This window comes from Lissotriton vulgaris, chromosome 10, assembly GCF_964263255.1.
Source record: "Lissotriton vulgaris chromosome 10, aLisVul1.2, whole genome shotgun sequence".
Classification (NCBI taxonomy): domain Eukaryota; kingdom Metazoa; phylum Chordata; class Amphibia; order Caudata; family Salamandridae; genus Lissotriton; species Lissotriton vulgaris.
Genome location: NC_141698.1, coordinates 262,355,005 through 262,381,392, shown reverse-complemented (window position 1 = coordinate 262,381,392; position 26,388 = coordinate 262,355,005). Strand labels below are relative to the sequence as shown.

The 26,388-nt window shown below is 45.9% G+C and overlaps 1 protein-coding gene across 1 annotated transcript in view; it reads right to left on the bottom strand.

Annotated features, from left to right (window-relative positions):
- LOC147685082 (SCO-spondin-like) overlaps positions 1-26,388 on the bottom strand; it is a 1,395,910-nt gene that overhangs the window by 352,130 nt on the left and 1,017,392 nt on the right. Inside the window, exons 67-68 of the mRNA XM_086939757.1 lie at positions 24,724-24,884; positions 4,156-4,376 (exon numbers count right to left, since the gene is read on the bottom strand). Of these exons, the coding sequence (XP_086795883.1) occupies positions 4,156-4,376; positions 24,724-24,884 (382 nt within the window). The remainder of the gene's footprint in view (positions 1-4,155; positions 4,377-24,723; positions 24,885-26,388) is intronic.

Genomic DNA, 26,388 nt, shown 5'->3' with positions numbered 1-26,388 from the left:
ACACTCAAATTTTGTCTAGCAAAAGTGTGAGCATCTACATCTCTTAAGTAACTGGATGCTTTGCCTCTAGAGTTGGTGGGTCTCTAAAGTTCCCCAGATCGAAAATCAGAATTGTAGCTGCATGAGAGCCTCATGAAAGACCCATGAGGCTGCATGCTGTGCTGCTAATTCCCTTGTGAATATCTCATATGATATGATTCTCGAATAATTGATTCTCAACTACTTCAAAGGACTGGATGATGTGGTGCTGTCTCCCATCAGGTTGAAGCTTCAACACCCCTTCTGAGTCAAGAGCAGTGCCATGATCTCAATCCCAGAGACGGGGTTCTAGTGAAGAAGCACACCAAACAATTGTGCCTGGAACCCTATTGGCGTAGCCCCTTCCAGTTCATCCTGGTCACCAATACAGCTGTGAAATGTGGTGGACTGCCTAACTAGCTGCATGCATTCCACACTCAAAAAGTAAGACACAATGAGGAAGAGGTGGTGACAACAGCCACTGATATGCAAACTCAACTTATTATCACACTGAAGGAGCAGAGGGGGAGAGGAAGGCACCCAGGTGTCTCAAAGTCAACAGGTGTCTAAAACCGAACACGCACATCAGAGTCAAGCTGAGGCAAGTGATGAGCCTGTGGCGAACGAGTCAAGAGTAACCACAGCGAACCAACCCAGTGAAATAGAGCGAAACAATTTCGATTCAGAAGAAAGACCAATTAGTGTGACAAGTGATTGCTTGATTTTGATATCTGATTTCTATGTGGACTGTACCTATGAACTGAACTTTATTGAATTCTGAAGGTTCCCAAGGACCAAGGCTCTTGTGGAGGAGTAGAGTTAACACTTTAGAAGAAGATTAAGTAGGGTTAGAGATAACTCGGGAAAAACAACTGAACATAAGAATAAGCCGTCTGAAACCGACTCAGTTTTGCAACTTTGCACAAGTGGAAATGATAAACAGTAATCATTATTTTGATTCTGGCTGTTCTTTTCCTAAGGTCTGATTGTAGAGAAATTATGGTGATCCTTTCAAAGAATCATAGGTCCCAATTTACAAAGTTAAACTAAGATGAAAGTCTAACTTTAAGACTTTCGATATTTACACAGGGCATTTACGAGTAGTAAAGTTAGACTTTTGTCTCAGTTAAACTTAAGTTTTGGTCTTAAGTTTAACTGAGACAAAAGTCTAACTTTACTGCTTGTAAATGCCCTTTGTGAATACGAAGATTCGTAAAGTTAGACTTTCTTCTCAGTTTACCTTTGTGAATCGGGCTCAAAGTAGGGTAATTGTGGCTACAGTGCTGATTGTCAATATAGTTTGTATGATTGCTTTATTAATAGGCTTGAGTTCCCCTGCAGATAATAGACCTATAAAGCTTCACCCCAAGCCTAATCGTACTGTTTCACACTTAGAAGAGCAGCATCGTTTTTAATTTGAGAATTTTGCACAAGGATGTTTCTGAGGGGGATTTCAACTCAAATGCCTTATTCAAGCTGCTGTTGGAGTACATCAGCATAATGCAAGCCCAGGATTGTTATGTATGCACCCATTTAACTGCATCTGTTGCGGAAGGTATAACCTATCTCCACATTCGGTTTCACCTGTAGTATTTTATGAAGTATTTTCCGTAGTTTATTGTACCAACATGGTCACTTTTAATATTATTTCCTGAATTATGATTTGGTCTTGTCTGAAGTGCACAAGTACAAATATTTGAATCCCCACACACATGCAAAAGAGATGAACACAGTTTGGCATTTCTTTAGGTCTGCAGTTAAGTTTTATAATTCCCTTGTCCATAGATACAACTTAATATGTTTATTAACTCCTGTTGAGAAGAAGTTAATTGATGGCCTGTGGGTATAAGATCAGTAATTGAACAAAAGATGAGAACTGGGAGAGATATAGGGAATGGTGTGTGGAAAGAGGAAGAAAAATATAAAGAGTTGTTAATACATTCTAAACTGTGCTTAGAATGCCAACCTCAAGGGAGGTGGTGTTTCTTTAGGAAAGTAGATAAGGTTGCAAATTCTTGATTGGTTGGATTCAAATGTGCTTACAAATTTGAGGTTCTGTGTTACACAAATCAAATACTTGCAGGAAAGGATCCTGTCATTTCTGGAGTTTATTATGTGTGTGGAAAGAATGGTTATTTCAAAATACATGGTACCGGGTTTGGACCTTGCTATTTAGCACTATTGTTTTCTAAAGTCTATTGTTTAGATAGTTTAGATACTCAGGCAGTTGGAGTTCCTGGTACAACTAAGCATAGCAGTGCTTCACAAATAGTGGGGGATGTATTTGACCTATGATTCCTTCTTTAGATGTTGTTCTGAATGACTTAAAGAGCAAAAAGCTTTCTTCCTTAGTTGGAAAACTTGAAACCAGTGCTGCTGGAGCATTACAAGCTATTGATACAGAACTGATAGCCATTATGGCTATGGCTTTATAGAATCACCTTGCTTCGGAAATGTTAGTTAGAAAAGAGGGCTGAGTTTGTAAGATTCTGAAAGTTCAACAGTGCTGCATGGTTACCTAGGACAAAAGCAAGGAGATCCAAAGGTTTGTCACCAATATTACTGGAATTCCAACAGTGTTGAAGGAATTGTAAGAAATAGGTGCCTGGGGAGCAAATGGAAAGGGGTCTTCTGCTGCAGGTGGCTGGCTTAGCAGGATTGGCAGTAGACTTTTTAGCTCTATATTGAGACATATCTTGATTGCTGGTGATTATGTGATTTGCCTATTTGCTAAGGTGAATGGATTTAAATGTATGAGGACCAAAAAGAGACTTGTAGAATGCAAGGGTAAGAACAGTAAGAGGGAAGAAATTGAGCTGGAAGATAATCAATGTAAGGTTTATGATTAACTGAGGTAGGTGGACAACAAAAAGCATAAACGGCAATGGGTGACAAGATTTTAGATTTTGGTGGAATGTTCACTTGTCATGTGTGCTGACTATTCTAGCCATCAGAAGGGGCATTAGAGGAAATCTGTTTCTCAGGAGCATCCAAAAAGATAGCATTCCGTTGACAATTATGACTGAATTAATGCATTAATCACTTGGACTCCTGAGTTTTTTTCAAGAAAAGATACGATGTTTAACTGAAAAAATTGGTAATATTAGAGACATGGGTTTCAAGATCTAGATTTGAATACCTTTGCTGGCTGCTTCAGAGACGGGGGTAATAATTGGGGTCCAATGCAGAGAATGCATCGTTATTTTTGGGAACGTCAATAGTATCTCCATTTTGATTGGAATACATTTCAGATAGTTGGCTGACACTCATCAACTGGTGACGAATAGACTATCGGAAAATGTTGATCCAGACCTAATATTTGCTGTTGGATGAGGTAATAAACCAGAAATGAGTTGCGTATCAGCAGCATAAATAAAAGAATTATATCCATCTGGTGAAGCAGTTTGACCAACAGCTTCAAGTAGATTTTCTTAAGAGGCAGTGTTATCTTGCTTCTGCTTTTTCTTGTCAAAAAACTCTTACATCAAGATCTTAAGGAGAGTTGGAGCAGACATGGGTCTTTTGCCCTCTTCTTTTGATTCCATTCTGTTTGAGGAACATTACTTTTCCAGATACTAGGGCTTTAGTAAGCAATAAATAATTGGTGGTCCTGCCTGAAGCACTGCAGACAACACACTGGGTGTGTGTAACACATGAATAACTGGGTCCATGTCAGCCTGCATAGACATCTCCAGGCTTTTGGGACCAATCTGCACTGTATACTACAACAACTACTGAACTTAACCTAAAATAATTTCCCCACATTTAGTGCAGCTGTTCAGGACCAAGTGTGTTGGCATTTTCAGAAGCTAAATCTATATTATGCATAGGTGTAGAAAGGGCATACCATGGTGCCATGGGCCATGGTGCAAGTAAGAAAAATATCCTTGACTGATATCTGGGTAGTAAATGAAAGCAATAATTGGAGTTCAGTGGGCCCCCAAGCTTCTGGGCCCTGGTGCCACTGCACCTGCAGCACCAATGATAGTTAGTCCACTGAGATGGTTTACTTGTGGAATAGGTTTACAATGTGAGTTAGTGGAACAATATTGGTGTCTTTGCTGAAGCAGAAGTGGTTGTAGTAGCAGAGATGCCAGGCAGGGAGGATGGTAACAATGACTAAGGTAGCTCTCTTACCAGCACATTCTGGTGTCTGACAGTACTTGATGTCCACTCTCAGGCCACTGCAGTCTTTACCCCCTTTGGCTGGGGGTGGGTTGGTGCAGTCGCGGGACCTGGTCATGTTGCCAAGACCTCCACAAGTGAGTGAGCAAGGGCTCCAGACAGTCCATGGTGTGAATCCCCCGTCCACGGTGCAAGGGGAGAAGGAACAGTTCAGGTGTGCATTGGAGCAAGTGCTACATGAGACAAAAGAGAGGAAAAGAGACATTTCAGCACTTCCACACCAGCCTCCTCAATCATTCACAGCAAGAATAAACTGTCCATCATCAACATCTTCCATTTCTTTTCTACTCAGAATCAAGGCACATTGGAACACAAAACACTATAAAATACTGTATATAAATTTGTAACACAAAATACAACTGTGACGCCCAAGAGTAGGTGCAAAGCATCAAAATAATAGAGAACCTGGGCACTCCTACGGGAATGGGGTAGAAAGTCCTACACTGCACCAAATACAAGAATGTACTTGCATCGCCTTATCAAATGTGACCATACATCGATGAAGGAACCTGACAACCACCTCTGGTGGAGCTTTATTCCCTCCCAGTTTTCATCCTTGTATTAGCTCTTTTTTGGTCTGTGGTCATGATTAGCCCTCTGGCCTTCACCAATAGGCTTTCCAGTTTACTGGAGGGAGTGTGTTGATTTGGAGCTTGGTAGTGTATGGGATTGGTTATAGATACTCGCTCCCTGGATGTGAAGTTTATGTTATAATCGGTAATATTTTCCTGGTAGGATTTCAATGTCAATTCTCATTTTTTAAAACCATTATTATTAAATTTTTTCTCACATGAAAAGAAAATCAATCGCTACTTAGCACCCATTTTCATATGAGAAACCATGAGCAGGACACAGGAGAAAAAGTTGATTACCTGTAATTGTGGTTCTCCTGCATTGGTGTCTTTCATAGAGTCACATGCTTCATGACTTACTACCTGTCATCAGACTGGGAACCCTCAATAGTCAATGTTAACATGACAGTGTTTAAATGAACTGAAGAAACATTGAAAATAGTCATCAACTACATGTGACAAGATAATCTTGTTATGTGACCCAAATTCTGGGTAGTGCCTGACAGGGTCAAGAGTTCTACTCCTCCCTCCGGTTTACCACTGCCAGATTTTCAAGGTTGCAGCAGTTTAGTTATACCATCTAGAGCTTCATGAAAGGGGAGGAGGGATGGTTACCTGTGAATCTAGTAAACATACCAATGATGGAGAACAACAGCTATACATAAGTAACTTTTTTCTTCTCCAGCAATAGATATTTCTTGGATTCATATGCTCGAATTAAGACTTTAATTGTGGTAGGTAGAAACAAGGCTCATCTTAAGAAAAAAGGTTACAGGATGCATCTACTTATTCCTTTCTGCCTGAACATGAGTGCAGTATTGCTTCGCCAAAGCATACACTGATCCTGTTGCTGCCTTGCAAATCCCTTTCAAAAAGATTCCATCAAACAGTGCAGCAATGGTTGCTATACTTAATGTTGAATGTTGAAGGCCATCTAAAAGTACCTTGAATTGATCTGTTCATTGTGGCATAAGCTAGTATGATGAATAATGCAATTCATCTGGCTAAAGTATGTTTATTTAATGGTTTACCTCTATTTGAGGAACCATAAGACACAAAAAGTTTGTCCGCCTGACCTTGCTGCAGAAGAAACTTTGTACACCTTTTAATTTCCCCAAAAATAAGTTGCTCTTTCGGCCCATTTAAAAAAAAAAACTTTTATTGTAATTATAATGAAGGCACAAATTGATCAGATAATACATATAAACATTATATCCAGACATTAGCAGTTGATTGGCAATAGACGTATTGATAGTACACACATTGCAACAGAGGACAATATTCCATCCATTAAATTCACATCGCCCCACCATTGTCATCTTCAGATTCCTCCTCCACCTGTGCCCTTGGTGGCTCACATATGTACCCCCTGAATTTATTCCAGGCCCCCCAGACCATGCTCCACTTATGAGGACATCTTTGATTGATAAACACTACTTTTTCGGCCACCATGGCAGTATCCAGATCCGCACACTATGCAGTGAGTGTTGGCGACTCTCCTGCACCCCATTTTTGTGCGATGTTGCGCTTCGCTACCATTATCCCCAGTGTGGCCCACATCTGTGCCGGGCGTTTAGGATCGTTCAGCTCCCACACATTTAGTCAGCATCTTCTGAGTTCCGGCGTTAACAACACCTCCACCGTCTATGATATGGTCCTCATTACTTTCACCCAATACTCCATTATCCTTGGACACTCCCACACAGTATGGAAGAATGTACCCTCCTCCCCACATCGTCTTAGGCAGTATGGGTGCGATGCTGTCCCTATTTTGTGTAGGGTGTGTCTCGTACAATAAGTTCTTTGTAGAATTTTGAGCTGCACTAATTTGAGCCTTGAGGGTATTCCCACCTCCGGTGGGGAGGCCAGCGCTACCTGCCATTTGGAATCCTCGAAGTCACCCACGTCCTTGGACCACTTTTCTCTGAGTGCCACGTAAGGGTCAGGTAAATTGTTTACTAATTTGCGGTAGGTAAGGGAAGTCACCCGCTTCTGCATGCAGTCTGTCAGCAGTCTGTCTTCCAGGGGGTGGCCTCTGGAACCTCGGAGCTGGATAATAAGACCATCTGCAACGCATGTTTTATCTACATATACCTAAAGATTTCAGAGGGTGCTAACTCATACTGTGTTTGGATATGCTCAAATGTAATCACCTCCCCCTTGTGCCACATGTCACCCACCATGGATATACCAATTGCGTCCCATTTAGCAAATCCTTTGTAATTCCGAAGTCCGCCCAAACGTTGTGTATCCCATAGAGGGGTAAGTTGAGTTATTATTCCCTTCCAGCCTACTTTAGCGTGTGCTTCATGCCATAGGTGGACGGTCTGCCTGTGGGTCCGATTACCGCTGGTGTACGCTTCCTGTTATAAAGTGCAGACATTATGCCCTCAACCCCCAGTCCGTTCCTTTCTGCCTTGAAAGCAGGATCTGCCTGCGGGGCATATATCCACTGGTTGACTTCCTTCAGTTGGGCCGCCCAGTAATATAGCTGTATGTCGGGGAGTGCAATGTCGCCATCATACCACCCTCTAGTCAATTTTCGCTGTGATGTGCGTGCAGGTTTGCTCCCCCCTCAACAGCCTGGAAACCTAAGCCGCTATCTTTTTAAAGTAGTCAGATGGCACTGGGTACAGGGTATTTTCTAACGCATACAGGAAACTAGGCCGTGCCATCATTTTAAAAAGCGCTGCCCTTCCCAGCAACGTCAGTGGCAATGCCCCCCCAATGAGCTGCATCCCTTTTTAGACACTCCAGGGGAGGTGCGAGATTCCTTTTAAGAAATTTGCCTGGGTCAGCTGCGATATAGATACTTAAAGGAATCCTCCGAGATCTGCAGCGGGCAGTCCTTTGGGAGCTACGGTGGTGGACCACGGAACACAAAAAGAATTGACTTGTACCAGTTTATAGTGTACCCTGATGCCCGACCAAAAAGATCACATATATTCAGGAGTACCAGAATGGATGGTCTAGAGGAGGCCAGGTATAGTAAGACATCGTCCGCATACGAGATGCGGTCTTCCCATTCTTCCGTCCACCTAATGCTCCGGATCATTGGCTCCCACCTGATCCATGCCGCCAGCGGTTCCAAAACTAGGGGGAAAAAAAGCGGCGACAGTGGGCAGCCCTGACGCGTGCCCCGGTCAATAGAAAGTCGTGGGACATATGACCATTAGCCATCACATGCACCAGTGGTTTTGTATACAAGAGACGCACCCATTCGCAGAACTTAGGGCTAAAGCCCAATGCTTCAACACAGCGAACAAGAAGGGCCACTCTACCATATCAAATGCCAAATGAACGTCCAATGACAGGAGAACAGCTGGCTCTTGGAGATACGGTATGTGGGCCATCACTCCATGCAGATGCCTCAAGTTCAACGCTGTGTCTCTATTATGCATGGACCCAGGCTGGTCCGGGTGAATCAGGGTTGTGAGGTGTGGGGTCAGTCTGATCGCAGGGAGTTTTGCTAGAATTTTGGCCTCAGCGTTAATTAAGGATATGGGGCGATAAGAGGCACAGTCCGGCTTTGGGATCGCCACCACTTTGGCTAGACGCTGATCCGGTGGAGCTCACCTATTTGCAAACTGTTGCGGTATATATTTAGCAGGTGTGGGGCCACTATTCCCGCCATCCTTTTATGAAGTTCTATGGGTTTGCCATTAGGCCCTACCGCTTTCCCAGATTGTAATGAGCCAATCACCGCCTGCAGCTCGTCGGTTGTAAGGTCCGCCTCCAGTGCAAGGGCCACCTCCGGTGTAAGTTTAGGCATTGCAATATCTTTTATATAAGTCAGCACCTCCTCTACGGACATCTCTGTCAGTGATTTGTAAACTTGTTGAAAGTGTTGTGCTAACATATGCACTATCGCGCGCGGGTCAGTCGCTACTAAATTATCCCCTATTTGAAGCTGCGCTATCCACTTTTTGTCTCGTTACTTTTTATCTAGCCACGCCAGTAGCTTTCCAGGTTTATCGCTGGTCTTGTATATCTTATGTCGTGTAGCCAATAGTCTGAGTTTAGTCCTTTCCCTAAGATATTCCCTATGCAATTGTTGTTTAAGGTGCAAGCATTGAGCCGTGGCCAGAGTCGGATTGCGAGAGTGTTGGGCGTCAGCCTCCTGTAACTCCGAATCTATGGTAGTGAGCTCCTGCTGCTGGTCTTGCTTATGGCCTGTAATAGAGACAATGGCATGTCCCCTTAGAACTGTCTTAAAGGGCTCCCATAGGTTGGTCAGAGAGTGGACTGACAAAACATTTTCCTGGAACTAGTGTTGTGTTGTGGTGACCATAGCATTCCTAATCTTAGGAACCTTCAAGTATCCAGGGAATGTGGGAAATATTCACTGCCGCCCCCTTTGGTAATATGTGTATGTTAAAAGTATCGGAGAGTGGTTGGAAGTGCCCCTGGGTCTAATCTCAATCTTGTCCACATTTTTTAAACTATACTGGGATGTAAGAAAGTAGTCTATTCTGGATAAACTGTTATGCACCCCAGAATGAAAAGTGAATTGGCGCGCCATGGGGTGGCGGTACCTCCATATGTCTGAAAGCCCCAGTGCACTCAGAAAGCTCCCCAGATGTGATACCCTCAATGTCTGCTCCCTCGCGGGGTGCCAGTCAAAGGTCCTATCCACTGTGGCATTAAAGTCCTCCCCAATAAGTAGTTCCCTTTCCGGGAGATCAAGGAGAAAGTCACTGAAGGCCGGGAGTGTGACCGCATGTAGAGCTGGGGGAATATAAACCATCACTATATTGATAGGTTGTCGTTCCTACTGACCAATAAGCACTGCAATGCGGCCGCTCGCGTCCGTCTTTGTCTTGTGTATTATGAGTGGCGACTGTTTTTGGGATACCTACCCCTCTGGAACCTGAGGAGAACTCCGAGTGGGCTATCATTTTAAACCCCCATCTGTTCATCGCCCTACAGGTGGCACCGGTGAGTTGTGTCTCTTGCAGTAGGACCACTGCTGGGGAACATCTTTTAAGACACTGTAAGACAAAACCTCTTTTAATTTTGTCCCCTAGACCGTGCACATTCCATGTGATCAGTGATAGTGAAGCCACCCATGTACTGGGGAACTGCCATCGATCAGATTCGCATGAACATTGCCACTGCCAACTCATGTCTGGAAGGGTGTTGATTGCCTGTGTGATGCGCGCTAACCAGAAAAAAAATAACCATAACAACGTACCCATTCCCTCCACCCCACTCCCTGCCTTCCTGCTAAATGGATTCAGAACTACCCGCCACCCCAACATTGCAGAGCGCTCAATACCCAATCCCATTAACAGTACTTGCGTTTCGGGGGTGAGAAGTCCAGGGAATGCTGTAGTCCACTCCCTCCTTGAAGATCAGTATGTATTTGAAATGCGCCGTAGCTGTACGGACAGTCTTCTAGACGCATACCTGGGCCTGCCCCCTTCTGCGGAAGACAGCCACACTAATCGATTACCAACTGGCGGCGTGTCCACTACTCCGTTGTTGGCAGACCTTGAATACGTTCTGTAAGGTCAGCGAGGTCCTTTTGAGCCATGTCTCCTTTGTCATTCTTCAGCTTCTGACCATTGTGTGCTGTCGTCTTCCGGCTCCTGTCTATGTTCCTAGGGATCCTCTTCCACCCTCCGCTGTTGGTGGCGTCTCTCTGACTGTCTGGATCATTCCACTCGTCGCCACCCCTCAAGCCAGTTGTGGGCCTCTTCTGGCTTGTCAAAGAACCAGGTTCTGCCATCCGCCACTACTCATAACTTCACACGGAATAGCATGGAGTAAGTCAATTCTATGTGCCGAAGTTCTTTCTTAACCTCGAAGAAGCTCATGCGACGTTTGGTAACTGCAGCTGTGTAATCTGGGAAAAAGGATGCCACTGAGTTTTGTATAAGAATCGGCGGGGCCACTCTTGCAGTCTGTGGTATCGCATCCCTGTCGCGGAAATTAAAAATTCAGGTCAGGACGGGTCTGGGAGGCGCTCCAGGCTTGGGAGTACCCCCGGCACCCTGTGTGCTCTTTCTACCGAGAAGAAGGTGGAGAGCCCTCTTGGTTGGAATCTAGTCTTTATGAATTCCTCGACATAGAAGTCCATGGCCGGGCCCCCTTCACTTGCGGGAATGCCCGTGAGTCAGACGTTATTGCGGCGAGAGCGCCCCTTCTTTTCATCCAGCTTCGCCGCCATTATTTTGTTTTCCGCCTCCAGGTGACTGAATTTTTTAAGCAATGTGGCTATATCCTTGGACCGGGTTTTCGCCACTTGTTCCACCTCCGTGACCCTTGCGGTCTTTCTCTGGAAGTCCGCCCGTAAGGACACATCCGAAGGAATGGTGCCCACCTTCGACTGCAGCCATAATGTCATCCTGCGTCACTTTGTTTGCCCCCTCTCCTTCTAGGGCCTTGTCCGGCGTATGTTTGCGGTCGGCAGCGCTGGGAAGTCTCTTGCGTACACATTCTTGTCTAGTTTTCCCTGGGTGGTCGTGCGTGGGCCCCTGCCCCCCTTTCTTATCCGGGGAACTTTGCGCCGGCCGGTAGTCACCGCTGCCAGCCGGTAGTCGCCGCCGCCAGCCGCGGGATCTTCCTCCACGCGCGGCCTGTCAGTTTTCGCGCCGTGCAATTAACTCCGAGGTACCGGGGCAGAGGGTCGGTAGTGGTCGCACATCCAAGAAGCACAAAATCTCTGGGGGGGCACTCCGCAAGGCCGAGCTATCCCTGTCTGCAACTTCGGAGCTATAGATAGGCAGGATGTGCGCAGCAGTGACCGTGTCCAGGAGAATTCTGTGCAGCAAATCAGGTTGGCCACGGACTCTGGGTGCAGACTCAGCTGGTTTCCTCTGGGTATTTTAAGGAGAAAGTTGCCTGCAAGGGATTTGTTTGGTAATTTGAATTTAACAGTGTAATGCAGTCTATATTAGTTAGACTTAGCAGCTGAATGGAACAGCAACTGTTCAACGTATTATGAATCTGTTAACCAAATTCTATAGAAACTACCACACTAGCTCTATAGGAATATAATAACTAAGTCAGATTCTATAAAGAACTTGTGATTTCAAACAATAAATGAAGTATCGAACACAAGAATGAAGGTACAGCAACACGAAAAGGTTTGTTTATAGAAAAAATTATTATTTTTTTATATTCATACAGAAATAAATCATTGGAGGAAATCAAGGGTATATAGTTATTGACAATTGCATAAGTTTCTTGTGTAAATGGAGCTGATGAAACAATCCATAAATACAGAAGAACACAATCCAGTCTATGACAAAATAAGCAAAGTTGACTTCTTTAAACGATGATAAATAGAAAGTCAAAGATGGGAAAGAGACTTGGATTGGATTGTCGACGTTTCGGTCTCAGTGGTGTAATCCAGAGACCATCATCAGGACAAGGAGATAATGCAAATGAGGATGACCCTTATACAGTGAATAGGACCAGGCTATTGGTGAACTCAGAACGTAGAGTTTAGAAATTAGTTGCCTTAGGGAAGCTAGAAGTCTGCCCCTTGGTTATATCCAAATGTTCGGACCAAACAAAGTTTAGAATCTTTGTGTTGAGGGAACCTGTAGAATGAGTCTCAGGATCCAAGATAGTTTGACAAGTGAATCAAACGAAGCGTCAGTTCTGTGTCCAATGGAGGCACCCTCCATTGGACACAGAACTGACGCTTCGTTTGATTCACTTGTCAAACTATCTTGGATCCTGAGACTCATTCTACAGGTTCCCTCAACACAAAGATTCTAAACTTTGTTTGGTCCGAACATTTGGATATAACCAAGGGGCAGACTTCTAGCTTCCCTAAGGCAACTAATTTCTAAACTCTACGTTCTGAGTTCACCAATAGCCTGGTCCTATTCACTGTATAAGGGTCATCCTCATTTGCATTATCTCCTTGTCCTGATGATGGTCTCTGGATTACACCACTGAGACCGAAACGTCGACAATCCAATCCAAGTCTCTTTCCCATCTTTGACTTTCTATTTATCATCGTTTAAAGAAGTCAACTTTGCTTATTTTGTCATAGACTGGATTGTGTTCTTCTGTATTTATGGATTGTTTCGGCAGCTCCATTTACACAAGAAACTTATGCAATTGTCAATAACTATATACCCTTGATTTCCTCCAATGATTTATTTCTGTATGAATATAAAAAAATAATAATTTTTTCTATAAACAAACCTTTTCGTGTTGCTGTACCTTCATTCTTGTGTTCGATACTTCATTTATTGTTTGAAATCACAAGTTCTTTATAGAATCTGACTTAGTTATTCTATTCCTATAGAGCTAGTGTTGTAGTTTCTATAGAATTTGGTTAACAGATTCATAATACGTTGAACAGTTGCTGTTCCATTCAGCTGCTAAGTCTAACTAATATAGACTGCATTACACTGTTAAATTCAAATAACCAAACAAATCCCTTGCAGGCAACTTTCTCCTTAAAATACTTTGACTGCCCAAGCTCGCAAGGGTATATTGGGTTACCCACCACTACTACCAGGTTTCCTCTGGGGGCTGCCCCTCTGTGCAAGCTAATTTAATTGCGACTCAGTCCTGCCTCGGGCTGCACTGCACGCCTCAGGGGCCTCTTTTCAGAATCTATGACATCAAGAGGGAAGCACCTGCGAGTGGGGCCCAGGATTAGTGGAGGGCCGGGTCTCTGCTGGGCATCCCGGGCCCTATTCTTTACCAAGCAGGCGATTTTGGTTCTCTCCCACACCTCACTCCCCCCGCTGGCAGTCCTCGCCTGGAGTCGGGTCCCGCTCACTTCCTGATGGGCGCCAATTCATCGCAGGCCACAACAGCAGCAGGCAGCTCAACCGCTCCCCTAGTCAGGCACCACAGGGCAATCGAGCTGGAGATCGGGTAGGAGCACGCGCCCGGACGACCCTCAGCTGACTGCCGTCTGATGTTAAATCCGGGGGGGAGACGGTACTATCTTCAGTCGGCACCCGACAGAGCCGCACAGCCCCCACTTCAAGCCGTTGGCTCGGATCGATGCGCTAGCCTGCCCAGCCGTTGAGCGCCCCCCCCGGTGGGTCTAGATCGCAGGCCAATCCCCGGCTTCAGCCTTGTGAGCAGGCCGCGCCACCCCACCTGATCTCTCCGGTGTTCTGGTGGCTGCACACGCCCGGAGAGTAGATCGCTGGATGCACCGCAGATTCCGCTTTCATATGATTGTCTTCAAGGCAGGATTATTTTGCGGATTATGTGTCGGATTGTAAAGGTAATCTACTCTTCCCACGGAGCTCCTCTAGGTTGCGGCCATTTTAGTCGGAAGCAAGCCACACCCCCCAGGCACATTTTTTAAGTTGGAGAAAGAATTTTGGTTTCGATTTAGATGAAATGATACTGGCACTTTAGGGATGAATCCAGGATTCGTGGATAGATAAATTTTGTCTTTAAAAAATCTGTAGTATGGTTCTTTACACAAACGTGTGCAATTCCAACTCACTTGGAGGCATATTATCAAGAACAGCGTTAAAAATTATCGCTGGTTTAGCAACCGACAACTGCTGCTAAAGCAGGGATAGTGAGCTTGATAATATGCCCTTGAGAATTCCAATAGAAGTCCATGTTCTGGTGTGAACATAGGCTTTGATTGGAATTCTACAGGGCATATTATCAAGCCCATCATTGCAGCTTTAGCTGCAGTTTTCTGCCGCTAAACTGGCGATAATTTTAACACTGTTCTTGATAATATTCCCCCATATTTGTTGATGGAAGGGTTATTAGGAAGACCATCTTAGTGGCCAAATGTTGTACAAACAATCTATGAATTGGTTCACAAGGTGAACAAGGTGCAGCTATCAACCCTGAAATGAATTTCCACAATTGTGAAAGTTTACTCTTTAGAGGGAAAATGCTACAAATATCCTTCAACAATTCCTTCACCTGTCTTTGTGAAAACAAAAATCAATCAATCAGGTAATTGTGAAGAGCGCACCCCATTTTTGTGCGATGTTGCGCTTCGCTACTATTATCCCCAGTGTGGCCCACATCTGTGCCGGGCGTTTAAGATCGTTCAGCTCCCACACATTTAGTCAGCATCTTCTGAGTTCCGGCGTTAACAACACCTCCACCGTCTATGATATGGTCCTCATTACTTTCACCCAATACTCCATTATCCTTGGACACTCCCACACAGTATGGAAGAATGTACCCTCCTCCCCACATTGTCTTAGGCAGTATGGGTGCGATGCTGTCCCTATTTTGTGTAGGGTGTGTCTCGTATAATAAGTTCTATGTAGAATTTTGACCTGCACTAATTTGAGTCTTGAGGGTATTCCCTCCTCCCGTGGGGAGGCCAGCGCTACCTGCCATTTGGAATCCTCGAAGTCACCCACGTCCTTGGACCACTTTTCTCTGAGTGCCACGCAAGGGTCAGGTAAATTGTTTACTAATTTGCGGTAGGTAAGGGAAGTCACCCGCTTCTGCATGCAGTCTGTCAGCAGTCTGTCTTCCAGGGGGGTGGCCTCTGGAACCTCGGAGCTGGATAATAAGACCATCTGCAACGCATGTTTTATCTACATATACCTAAAGATTTCAGAGGGTGCTAACTCATACTGTGTTTGGAGATGCTCAAATGTAATCACCTCCCCCTTGTGCCACATGTCACCCACCATGGATATACCAATTGCGTCCAATTTAGCAAATCCTTCGTAATTCCGAAGGCCGCCCAAACGTTGTGTGTCCCATAGAGGGGTAAGTTGAGTTATTATTCCCTTCCAGCCTACTTTAGCGTGTGCTTCATGCCATAGGTGGACGGTCTGCCTGTGGGTCCGATTACCGCTGGTGTACCCTTCCTGTTATAAAGTGCAGACATTATGCCCTCAACCCCCAGTCCGTTCCTTTCTGCCTTGAAAGCAGGATCTGCCTGCGGGGCATATATCCACTGGTTGACTACCTTCAGTTGGGCCGCCCAGTAATATAGCTGTATGTCGGGGAGTGCAATGTCGCCATCATACCACCCTCTAGTCAATTTTCGCTGTGATGTGCGTGCAGGTTTGCTCCCCCCTCAACAGCCTGGAAACCTAAGCCGCTATCTTTTTAAAGTAGTCCGATGGCACTGGGTACAGGGTATTTTCTAACGCATACAGGAAACTAGGCCGTGCCATCATTTTAAAAAGCGCTGCCCTTCCCAGCAACGTCAGTGGCAATGCCCCCCCAATGAGCTGCATCCCTTTTTAGACACTCCAGGGGAGGCGCGAGATTCCTTTTAAGAAATTTGCCTGGGTCAGCTGCGATATAGATACTTAAAGGAATCCTCCGAGATCTGCAGCGGGCAGTCCTTTGGGAGCTACGGTGGTGGACCACGGAACACAAAAAGAATTGACTTGTACCAGTTTATACTGTACCCTGATGCCCGACCAAAAAGATCACATATATTCAGGAGTACCAGAATGGATGGTCTAGTGGAGGCCAGGTATAGTAAGACATCGTCCGCATACGAGATGCGGTCTTCCCATTCCTCCGTCCACCTAATGCTCCGGATCATTGGCTCCCATCTGATCCATGCCGCCAGCAGTTCCAAAACTAGGGGGAAAAAAAGCGGCGCAGTGGGCAGCCCTGACGCGTGCCCCGGTCAATAGAAAGTCGTGGGACATATGACCATTAGCCATCACATGCACCAGTGGTTTTGTATACAAGAGACGCACCCATTCGCAGAACTTAGGGCTAAAGCCCAAGTGCTTCAACACAGCGAACAAGAAGGGCCACTCTACCATATCAAATGCCAAATGAACGTCGAATGACAGGAGAACAGCTGGCTCTTGGAGATAAGGTATGTGGGCCATCACTCCATGCAGATGCCTTAAGTTCAACGCCGTGTCTCTATTATGCATGGACCCAGGCTGGTCCGGGTGAATCAGGGTTGTGAGGTGTGGGGTCAGTCTGATCACAGGGAGTTTTGCTAGAATTTTGGCCTCAGCGTTAATTAAGGATATGGGGCGATAAGAGGCACAGTCCGGCTTTGGGATCGCCACCACTTTGGCTAGACGCTGATCCGGTGGAGCTCACCTATTTGCAAACTGTTGCGATATATATTTAGCAGGTGTGGGGCCACTATTCCCGCCATCCTTTTATGAAGTTCTATGGGTTTGCCATTAGGCCCTACCGCTTTCCCAGATTGTAATGAGCCAATCACCGCCTGCAGCTGGTCGGTTGTAAGGTCCGCCTCCAGTGCAAGGGCCACCTCCGGTGTAAGTTTAGGCATTGCAATATCTTTTATATAAGTCAGCACCTCCTCTACGGACATATCTGTCAGTGATTTGTAAACTTGTTGAAAGTGTTGTGCTAACATATGCACTATCGCGCGCGGGTCAGTCGCTACTAAATTATCCCCTATTTGAAGCTGCGCTATCCACTTTTTGTCTCGCTCCTTTTTATCTAGCCACGCAAGTAGCTTTCCAGGTTTATCGCTGGCCTTGTATATCTTATGTCGTGTAGCCAATAGTCTGAGTTTAGTCCTTTCCCTAAGATATTCCCTATGCAATTGTTGTTTAAGGTGCAAGCATTGAGCCGTGGCCAGAGTCGGATTGCGAGAGTGTTGGGCGTCAGCCTCCTGTAACTCCAATTCTATGGTAGTGAGCTCCTGCTGCTGGTCTTCCTTATGGCCTGTAATAGAGACAATGGCATGTCCCCTTAGAACTGTCTTAAAGGGCTCCCATAGGTTGGTCAGAGAGTGGACTGACAAAACATTTTCTTGGAACTAGTGCTGTGTTGTGGTGACCATAGCATTCCTAATCTTAGGAACCTTCAAGTATCCAGGGAATGTGGGAAATATTCACTGCCGCCCCCTTTGGTAATATGTGTATGTTAAAAGTATCAGAGAGTGGTTGGAAGTGCCCCTGGGTCTAATCTCAATCTTGTCCACATTTTTTAAACTATACTGGGATGCAAGAAAGTAGTCTATTCTGGATAAACTGTTATGCACCCCAGAATGAAAAGTGAATTGGCGCGCCATGGGGTGGCGGTACCTCCATATGTCTGAAAGCCCCAGTGTACTCAGAAAGCTCCCCAGATGTGATACCCTCAATGTCTGCTCCCTCGCGGGGTGCCAGTCAAAGGTCCTATCCACTGTGGCATGAAAGTCCTCCCCAATAAGTAGTTCCCTTTCCGGGAGATCAAGGAGAAAGTCACTGAAGGGCGGGAGTGTGACCGCATGTAGAGCTGGGGGAATATAAACTATCACTATATTGATAGGTTGTCGTTCCTACTGACCAATAAGCACTGCAATGCGGCCGCTCGCGTCCGTCTTTGTCTTGTGTATTATGAGTGGCGACTGTTTTTGGGATACCTACCCAGCTGGAACCTGAGGAGAACTCCGAGTTGGCTATCATTTTAAACCCCCATCTGTTCAACGCCCTACAGGTGGCACCGGTGAGTTGTGTCTCTTGCAGTAGGACCACTGCTGGGGAACATCCTTTAAGACACTGTAAGACAAAACCACTTTTAATTTTGTCCCCTAGACCATGCACATTCCATGTAATCAGTGATAGTGAAGCCACCCATGTACTGGGGAACTGCCATCGATCAGATTCACATGAACATTGCCACTGCCAACCCATGTCTGGAAGGGTGTTGATTGCCTGTGTGATGCGCGCTAACCAGAAAAAAAATAACCATAACAACGTACCCATTCCCTCCACCCCACTCCCTGCCTTCCTGCTAAACGGATTCAGATCTACCCGCCACCCCAACATTGCAGAGCGCTCAATACCCAATCCCATTAACAGTACTTGCGTTTCGGGGGTGAGAAGTCCGGGGAATGCTGTAGTCCACTCCCTCCTTGAAGATCAGTATGTATTTGAAACGCGCCGTAGCTGTACGGACAGTCTTCTAGACGCATACCTGGGCCTGCCCCCTTCTGCGGAAGACAGCCACATTAATCGATTACCAACTGGCGGCGTGTCCACTACTCCGTTGTTGGCAGACCTTGAATACGTTCTGTAAGGTCAACGAGGTCCTTTTGAGCCATGTCTCCTTTGTCATTCTTCAGCTTCTGATCATTGTGTGCTGTCGTCTTCCGGCTCCTGTCTATGTTCCTAGGGATCCTCTTCCACCCTCCGCTGTTGGTGGCGTCTCTCTGACTGTCTGGATCCTTCCACTCATCGCCACCCCTCAAGCCAGTTGTGGGCCTCTTCTGGCGTGTCAAAGAACTAGGTTCTGCCATCCGCCACTACTCATAACTTCACACGGAATAGCATGGAGTAAGTCAATTCTATGTGCCGAAGTTCTTTCTTAACCTCGAAGAAGCTCATGCGACGTTTGGTAACTGCAGCTGTGTAATCTGGGAAAAAGGATGCCACTGAGTTTTGTATAAGAATCGGCGGGGCCACTCTTGCAGTCTGTGGTATCGCATCCCTGTCGCGGAAATTAAAAATTCAGGTCAGGACGGGTCTGGGAGGCGCTCCAGGCTTGGGATTACCCCCAGCACCCTGTGTGCTCTTTCTACTGAGAAGAAGGTGGAGAGCCCTCTTGGTTGGAATCTAGTCTTTATGAATTCCTCAACATAGAAGTCCATGGCCGGGCCCCCTTCACTTGCGGGAATGCCCGTGAGTCAGACGTTATTGCGGCGAGAGCGCCCCTTCTTTTCATCCAGCTTCGCCGCCATTATTTTGTTTTCCGCCTCCAGGTGACTGAATTTTTTAAGCAATGTGGCTATATCCTTGGACCGGGTTTTCGCCACTTGTTCCACCTCCGTGACCCTTGCGGTCTTTCTCTGGAAGTCCGCCCGTAAGGACACATCCGTAGAAATGGTGCCCACCTTCGACTGCAGCCATAATGTCATCCTGCGTCACTCTGTTTGCCCCCTCTCCTTCTAGGGCCTTATCCGGCGTATGTTTGCGGTCAGCAACGCCGGGAAGTCTCTTGCGTACACATTCTTGTCTAGTTTTCCCTGGGTGGTCGTGCGTGGGCCCCTGCTCCCCATTCTTATCCGGGGAACTTTGCGCCGGCCGGTAGTCACCGCTGCCAGCCGGTAGTCGCCTCCGCCAGCCGCGGGATCTTCCTCCACGCGCGGCCTGTCAGTTTTCGCGCCATGCAATTAACTCCGAGGTACTGGGGCAGAGGGTCGGTAGTGGTCGCACATCCAAGAAGCACAAAATCTCTGGGGGGCACTCCGCAAGGCCGAGTTATCCCTGTCTGCAACTTCGGAGCTATAGATAGGCAGGATGTGCGCAGCAGTGACCGTGTCCAGGAGAATTCTGTGCAGAAAATCAGGTTGGCCACGGACTCTGGGTGCAGACTCGGCTGGTTTCCTCTGGGGGCTGCCCCTCTGTGCAAGCTAATTTAATTGCGACTCAGTCCTGCCTCGGGCTGCACTGCACGCCTTAGCGGCCTCTTTTCAGAATCTATGACATCAAGAGGGAAGCACCTGCGAGTGGGGCCCAGGATTAGTGGAGGGCCGGGTCTCTGCTGGGCATCCCGGGCCCTATTCTTTACCAAGCAGGCGATTTTGGTTCTCTCCCACACCTCACTCCCCCCGCTGGCAGTCCTCGCCTGGAGTCGGGCCCCGCTCACTTCCTGATGGGCGCCAATTCATCGCAGGCCACAACAGCAGCAGGCAGCTCAACCGCTCCCCTAGTCAGGCACCACAGGGCAATCGAGCTGGAGATCGGGTAGGAGCACGCGCCCGGACGACCCTCAGCTGACTGCCGTCCGATGTTAAATCCGGGGGGGAGACGGTACTATCTTCAGTCGGCACCCGACAGAGCCGCACAGCCCCCACTTCAAGCCGTTGGCTCGGATCGATGCGCTAGCCTGCCCAGCCGTTGAGCGCCCCCCCCGGTGGGTCTAGATCGCAGGTCAATCCCCGGCTTCAGCCTTGTGAGCAGGCCGCGCCACCCCACCTGATCTCTCCGGTGTTCTGGTGGCTGCACACGCCCGGAGAGTAGATCGCTGGATGCACCGCATATTCCGCTTTCATATGATTGTCTTCAAGGCAGGATTATTTTGCGGATTATGTGCCGGATTGTTAAGGTAATCTACTCTTCCCACGGAGCTCCTCTAGGTTGCGGCCATTTTAGTCAGAAGCAAGCCACACCCCCCAGGCACATTTTTTAAGTTGGAGAAAGAATTTTGGTTTCGATTTAGATGAAATGATACTGGCACTTTAGGGATGAATCCAGGATTCGTGGATAGAGAAACTTTGTCTTTAAAAATCTTTAGTATGGTTCTTTACACTCCGGCGCGCAGAGGTGCTGCTGCGCAAAACTTTCTGGACCAGTCTGACGCCTGGGGATATTCTAAGTTAAGGAATCTGTGGCTAGATGTCTCCATCAGATTGCATTGTTAAGCCATGTGTGGTTTTGGCATGCGTGGTAACAGATGTTATTCGATCATTTCAAGTCAACTGGGTGCAGTGGTAGCACATGTTAGGATTGTGGGATTTAAGTATTACAGAGTAGGTTATGAAAGCAGTCCATTTTCTGATGTAGCTTCGAGCACAGTAGGAGACTTAGGTACACTCTTAATGGAAGAACTGACTTTTCCCATTAAGGTGACTTTATGCTAGTTTGTCCTCTTTCTTTTATGACGTTGGCTTGATTTTGACCTCATATTAGTTGATGTATTCATATAGTGGTTGATACTAACTTGATGATTTAGCCTTCTGTAAACCTTTAATCGCTAATAAACCTTCATGGTTTGAAAACGTAATCATTCTCTCTCTTTCTTGTGGAGTTTATTGTGCTTCATAATATTTAAGTGTGTTAGTTTGTTGAACAGCCTTGGTTTTCAATTTCAGTTCATTAGATAGTGCTTTCTGGGCCCTAAACTCTGCACAAAGTAAAGCACTAATACCAGTATGTCCAACTGCTCCGATGATCCTCCACTGAGACAAGGCAACTGTCCTACTGTCTGAGTAGGAAGCAATCAGGGGGTAGACTGCAATCTTTTGGAAAAATGTTTTCCCATTAAGCACAGAAATGTATTCGCAGTTCCAGAGGAATAATGATCCAAGTTACAATAATGTGGAACACCTTGAAATATTGGATTATTTCAGGAACTTCTCTTCAGAACTGTACCTTAAACCTATTTCTTTTTTTTTTCACAACACATTTTTAGGTCTCGCCTAGACGAAAGCAAAAGCAAAGCTTTTGCTGTCTAGGGCGAGACAACTTATGTAATCACTTTTGGGGGAATGTGGACAGCAGACTGTCACGAGCTTCTCCTGCCGGAGATTTGACCTCGGGAGCGCGCACGTTGCCGTGCCTCATATTCCCATGCCCAAAGAAAGCCTCACTCACGCATGCGCACATACACAGGCATACACACACTGCATACACACACGCACCCCCCCTTAAACAGACACACGCGCACACAGACAGACAGACGCACGCACAGACACACTAAAACAGACACACGTGCGTACACCCCACCCCCACTCACCCCTCCTCTCCCTCAACACACTCACCGGTTCTGGCGGTGCTCGGCGGCGGTTCTGCCTCTCGGGCGGCGGTAGCGCTTTGCGGGGCTCTCTCACCACATTAGAGCCCCGCCTTCCCCATGCGCCCGGCCGCTCTTCACCCGGTCCCCCATCTCGGGACCGGGACTCAATCAGGAGCCTTCGTGGCTCCTCGGGCAGTAGTTTCTCCCTCGCCGCGATGGGGCGGGACTTCCGGTTGGGGCCGCGATGGGATTGGCCGGCTGCCCAACCGCTTCCGGGTCGTCGCAGGCAGCGTGACGGCCCGGCGGGAACTTGAACAAACTCCTGGGCTGCGGTGGTGAATTAAAGGCACACGAGGGGTGGGCTCCCTTCCTAATGTAAATATGCCGCGAGGAAGGCTCTCGCTCATTTTTTTGTTGCTTTTGCGATTGCTTGTTTAAATTACTATCAGAAACAGATTTTTTACTCAGTTCGTTGTTCTTATCCAAGTAAGTGTATTTTATTAAAAACAACAAACTGCTAAAGTTTTTTTTACATAAGACATCCTGCAGTCATATAGACTCAATTGGTTCCGCCACGTTTCCAATGTTAGTGCGTTCGAGTCATTAGCATAGTGTGCAAGTTATTTAACCCAACCAAGATGCTATTTTTGCGCCTTGAAGGAAATGGATGTTATTGGTACTGAAAACTAAAATTAACATGCAGTTCATCAATATGAAGTTTCTTACAGTTCAGGTGGACAATTAAGTGCAAGTCAATTTGTGCTTTTCAGTAATAATACATATTTTCCTCACAGCAGGATACACCGTCCTTCCCAAGCCCGCCAGTCTCTGGGGGACATACGTGTGAACCAACTGCTGCTACCCAGCCCTATCAGCTTGTAAATTTACCCTCCGCTTTCAGAGCCTCGGCTTTACTGGTCTTACAGAGGCGTGCGTGAAATGTGAGCGGCCCTGCCCCAGGCCCGCCAGCGTCTCATAGGCTGCTCTGTCAGTCGGCCGCAGCCCCCTAAGCCTGCAGTCTAATTGCCCCCTCGGCCTAACCTGTGGCGTATGTTGTACTTGTTCATGCTTGTGTTGATTTCCACCAGGATTTCTTCTACTCATCAACAAAAGACTGAAGGACCCTTCCCTCACAGCTGATGGTAAATCTTCGACTTGGAGATGTCAGTTTCTTTCTAAAGCATTGTCTTGCTCATTAGGAACCGCAGGTGTGCGGGTCTATTTTATTATGTAGTGCTTCAAGGAAACGACTTTACAGTGTCACTAGCACATGGGTGATGAAAAGGGGAAGCTGTGTATCGAAGCCAGTGAACACAGCCTGGAGAAAATGGTATATTAGAAGTGTGCTAAGGGTTAATAATATCAGGTGAATGTTTCACGTTTGTATCAATTTTATGTGCTAGATCTTGTGCTTTTTTTTAACTTTGATTAAAAAGCAGCGCTAAGCGCTGTTCTGCTATTTAGCTGTTGCTGCAGCACTGCTTTGCACTTTATGAAATATTGCCTTTTGCACTGTTAGACTTTTCTGTATTTTTAAGTCATTAGGATTTGCATGTTCTCTTTTATTGATGTAGCGCCTAAGTTCTTTCATCAGATGGAGGGGGAGGAGGCGTAAGCACAGGGAAGGAAGAGGTCAAATAGAAAGCACACGCCCTGCCAGGTTTCTAAGGTAGAATACCAATGCTCTCCTCTCACACAGCAACTCCTTCTATCTTTTTATTTGCAAACTTTCTAGAACCTTGATTTTTTAAGTGTTACAGGAGCGTGGCAGTGAAGCGAATTTAGCCTTTCTGGTTTTTGTGGGCTGACCCTGTCTAAAATGTTGTGCAGTGTGAGAGAGACAGCAGTGTGAGTGTTCTAGGGAGAGCATGGTGTGTGGGAGAGCATGGTGTGTGAGAAACAGCAGTGTGTGAGAGACAGCAGTGTGAGAGACCTTTTATTTATGTTTTGGTTTTTGAAACCTAAATAAAACGTATTGTAATTTGCAATATCAATAGCTCAAACACGCGTAAATACGCGACCTATTGCATTGCAAATGCAATAGGTCTTGCATTTGTGAGAGATTAAACTATTGGCATTGTAAATGAACATGCCATTTATCTGTTTTCAAAACCAACACATAAATAACATTTTTGTCATTTACAATGCCAATAGCTCTAACTTTTGCAAAGGCGAGACCGTTGCATTGTAAATGCTTGTTTTGATTTTGTAGTCAATACATTCTGGACAACATGGCCCAGCCAATCATGCTGTGGAGCCGTTTGAACCTGTTTCTTCATTAAAAAAGGCACATTTAGCCCCGGTAGATAAGCCTCCATAGAGGTATATGTGGAAGATGAAGCAGAAGCCACTACAAGAATGCTATCTCGTATTGTGTGTAAACACACGTAATTTAACTAAGCCTCATTCAGAACTCCCAATGCCAGAGTCCAAATCCTACAAAATGGTCTTGAGAGTTTAGCATCCTTGCAACATCGTATTTTATAATGTTAATTCAATACTATAAAAAGTGAGTTTTTACATCAACCCAACAGCAGACATTAAAGCAATGATTAACAGTGTGATTCCATACCAAGAGCTGCACTCATGCTGAATAGTCTCATCAGGCATCACCTCATCTCCCAGAAATACCTGACTGCCCTGGTCTGTGAGTACCACAGGGAAGTCATCAGGGTCCATGGAATGGTTTCTGAACGCCAGCATGGTCTCCTCATTCAAGATACATGGACATTCCTGAAGTAGGCAAGAAAATTAAACACAGATGAATAAATCATTTTGAGGTACAAATCATCTGTTGAGCAAGCAACTTGCCCTTTTAGTAAAGGCAGCAGCAATAAAACTGGAAGAAAGGAGCAATTAGTTTATTGTTGATACAGATGCCCTGTGAGCGAATTTGCGTTGTGTTGTGATAAAGAAAATATTTTAATTTTGTCTAAAAGTTTCTAATAACTAAGGAACACCGTGGAAGGGAGCCAGACAGTAATGGCGGTATCTCACCAGTGTCCATACGTTTCCTGCATTCAAAGTGGCACTTGCACATGGACTTTAATTGCTCTACCTTTTGCCTCACATAAAGAAAGACTGTACTACCAGGGAGAGGGAGAGTTCCACTGCTCATCAAACCACAATATTTGTTACGTTTGCCACAGTCAGCGTGGCACCGTCAATTGACTGCCAACTTCCATCCCTTTTTACACGTGTAAATAGACAAAATAAAGGTAGAGAACAAATTCCACAGCTCGGCCTAATTCAGTATTCCTTAGTTTCTCCTTGAAGGCCAAGCTTGTTCATTTGTGTATGAAAACGACCTGGTGGTTTTGTGTATGCAAAACTGCTATCACTGTGATGGGCATGAAAGTCCAATTAGGTGCTTAACCCAGACCACCAAGCAATTTCCACAAAATAGTCACTAACTGAGTCCAGAGTTGAACATGTGTCTCCCTCTTCTACTTCCACTTGATCCCCATATTTGACTTCACAGATGATAAAAAACAAAGTTTTATGATGGAGATCCTAGTCCATTCTCTGGAAAAGACACAACTTCATAGGTTCACCCAAATGACCTAACAGTGGCTTTGCTTTTCCTGTGGTGCCCCCTAATGAGTCACAGCCCTGCTCCAAATTACCCTTCTTTCCAGGATAGTGTAGAAGATCATGCTCACACAAAATTGCTGCCCTTCACAAAATAACACACAAACAGGTCAATCATCTAATTCCCCAAATCCAGTCAAGGAATTTGCTTTTGCTCAGACTCCCACCTACATGTCCAGTCACAAGTGTCCATTGGTGTAAAGCGGCCTCTTGTTGACTGGAAACCCTATCTTATTACACTCAGTTTCTACATGTAAGATCAGCTACTTACACCACTCAACATTTCAATACTCCAACAGTTCCATCATTACATTAAATTCGATTCGTTGTTTATTTTTCTACCAAAGTCTCAACTGTTTACCTAGAAACTAGGAACAGATTTTCTATACATTACTTGCATATTTTAATACCCTAGGGAGACTGCATGTTGGAACCAGGTTAAGTTTATGGCTGAAGGTACTTTTGCATCATCACTCTGTCAATCGATCCTACATCATGTGCAAATGGTTCATTCCATGCTTTTCTTTTCTTCTTTTATAGCATCCATTTTTAAATTCATCCTTAGCCTTGGGTAACTTACCATCTCTTGCCTTCTCCTACCATCAATTTCTGACGAATGAAGTGGACGCTTGCCCAGTCAGTGTTT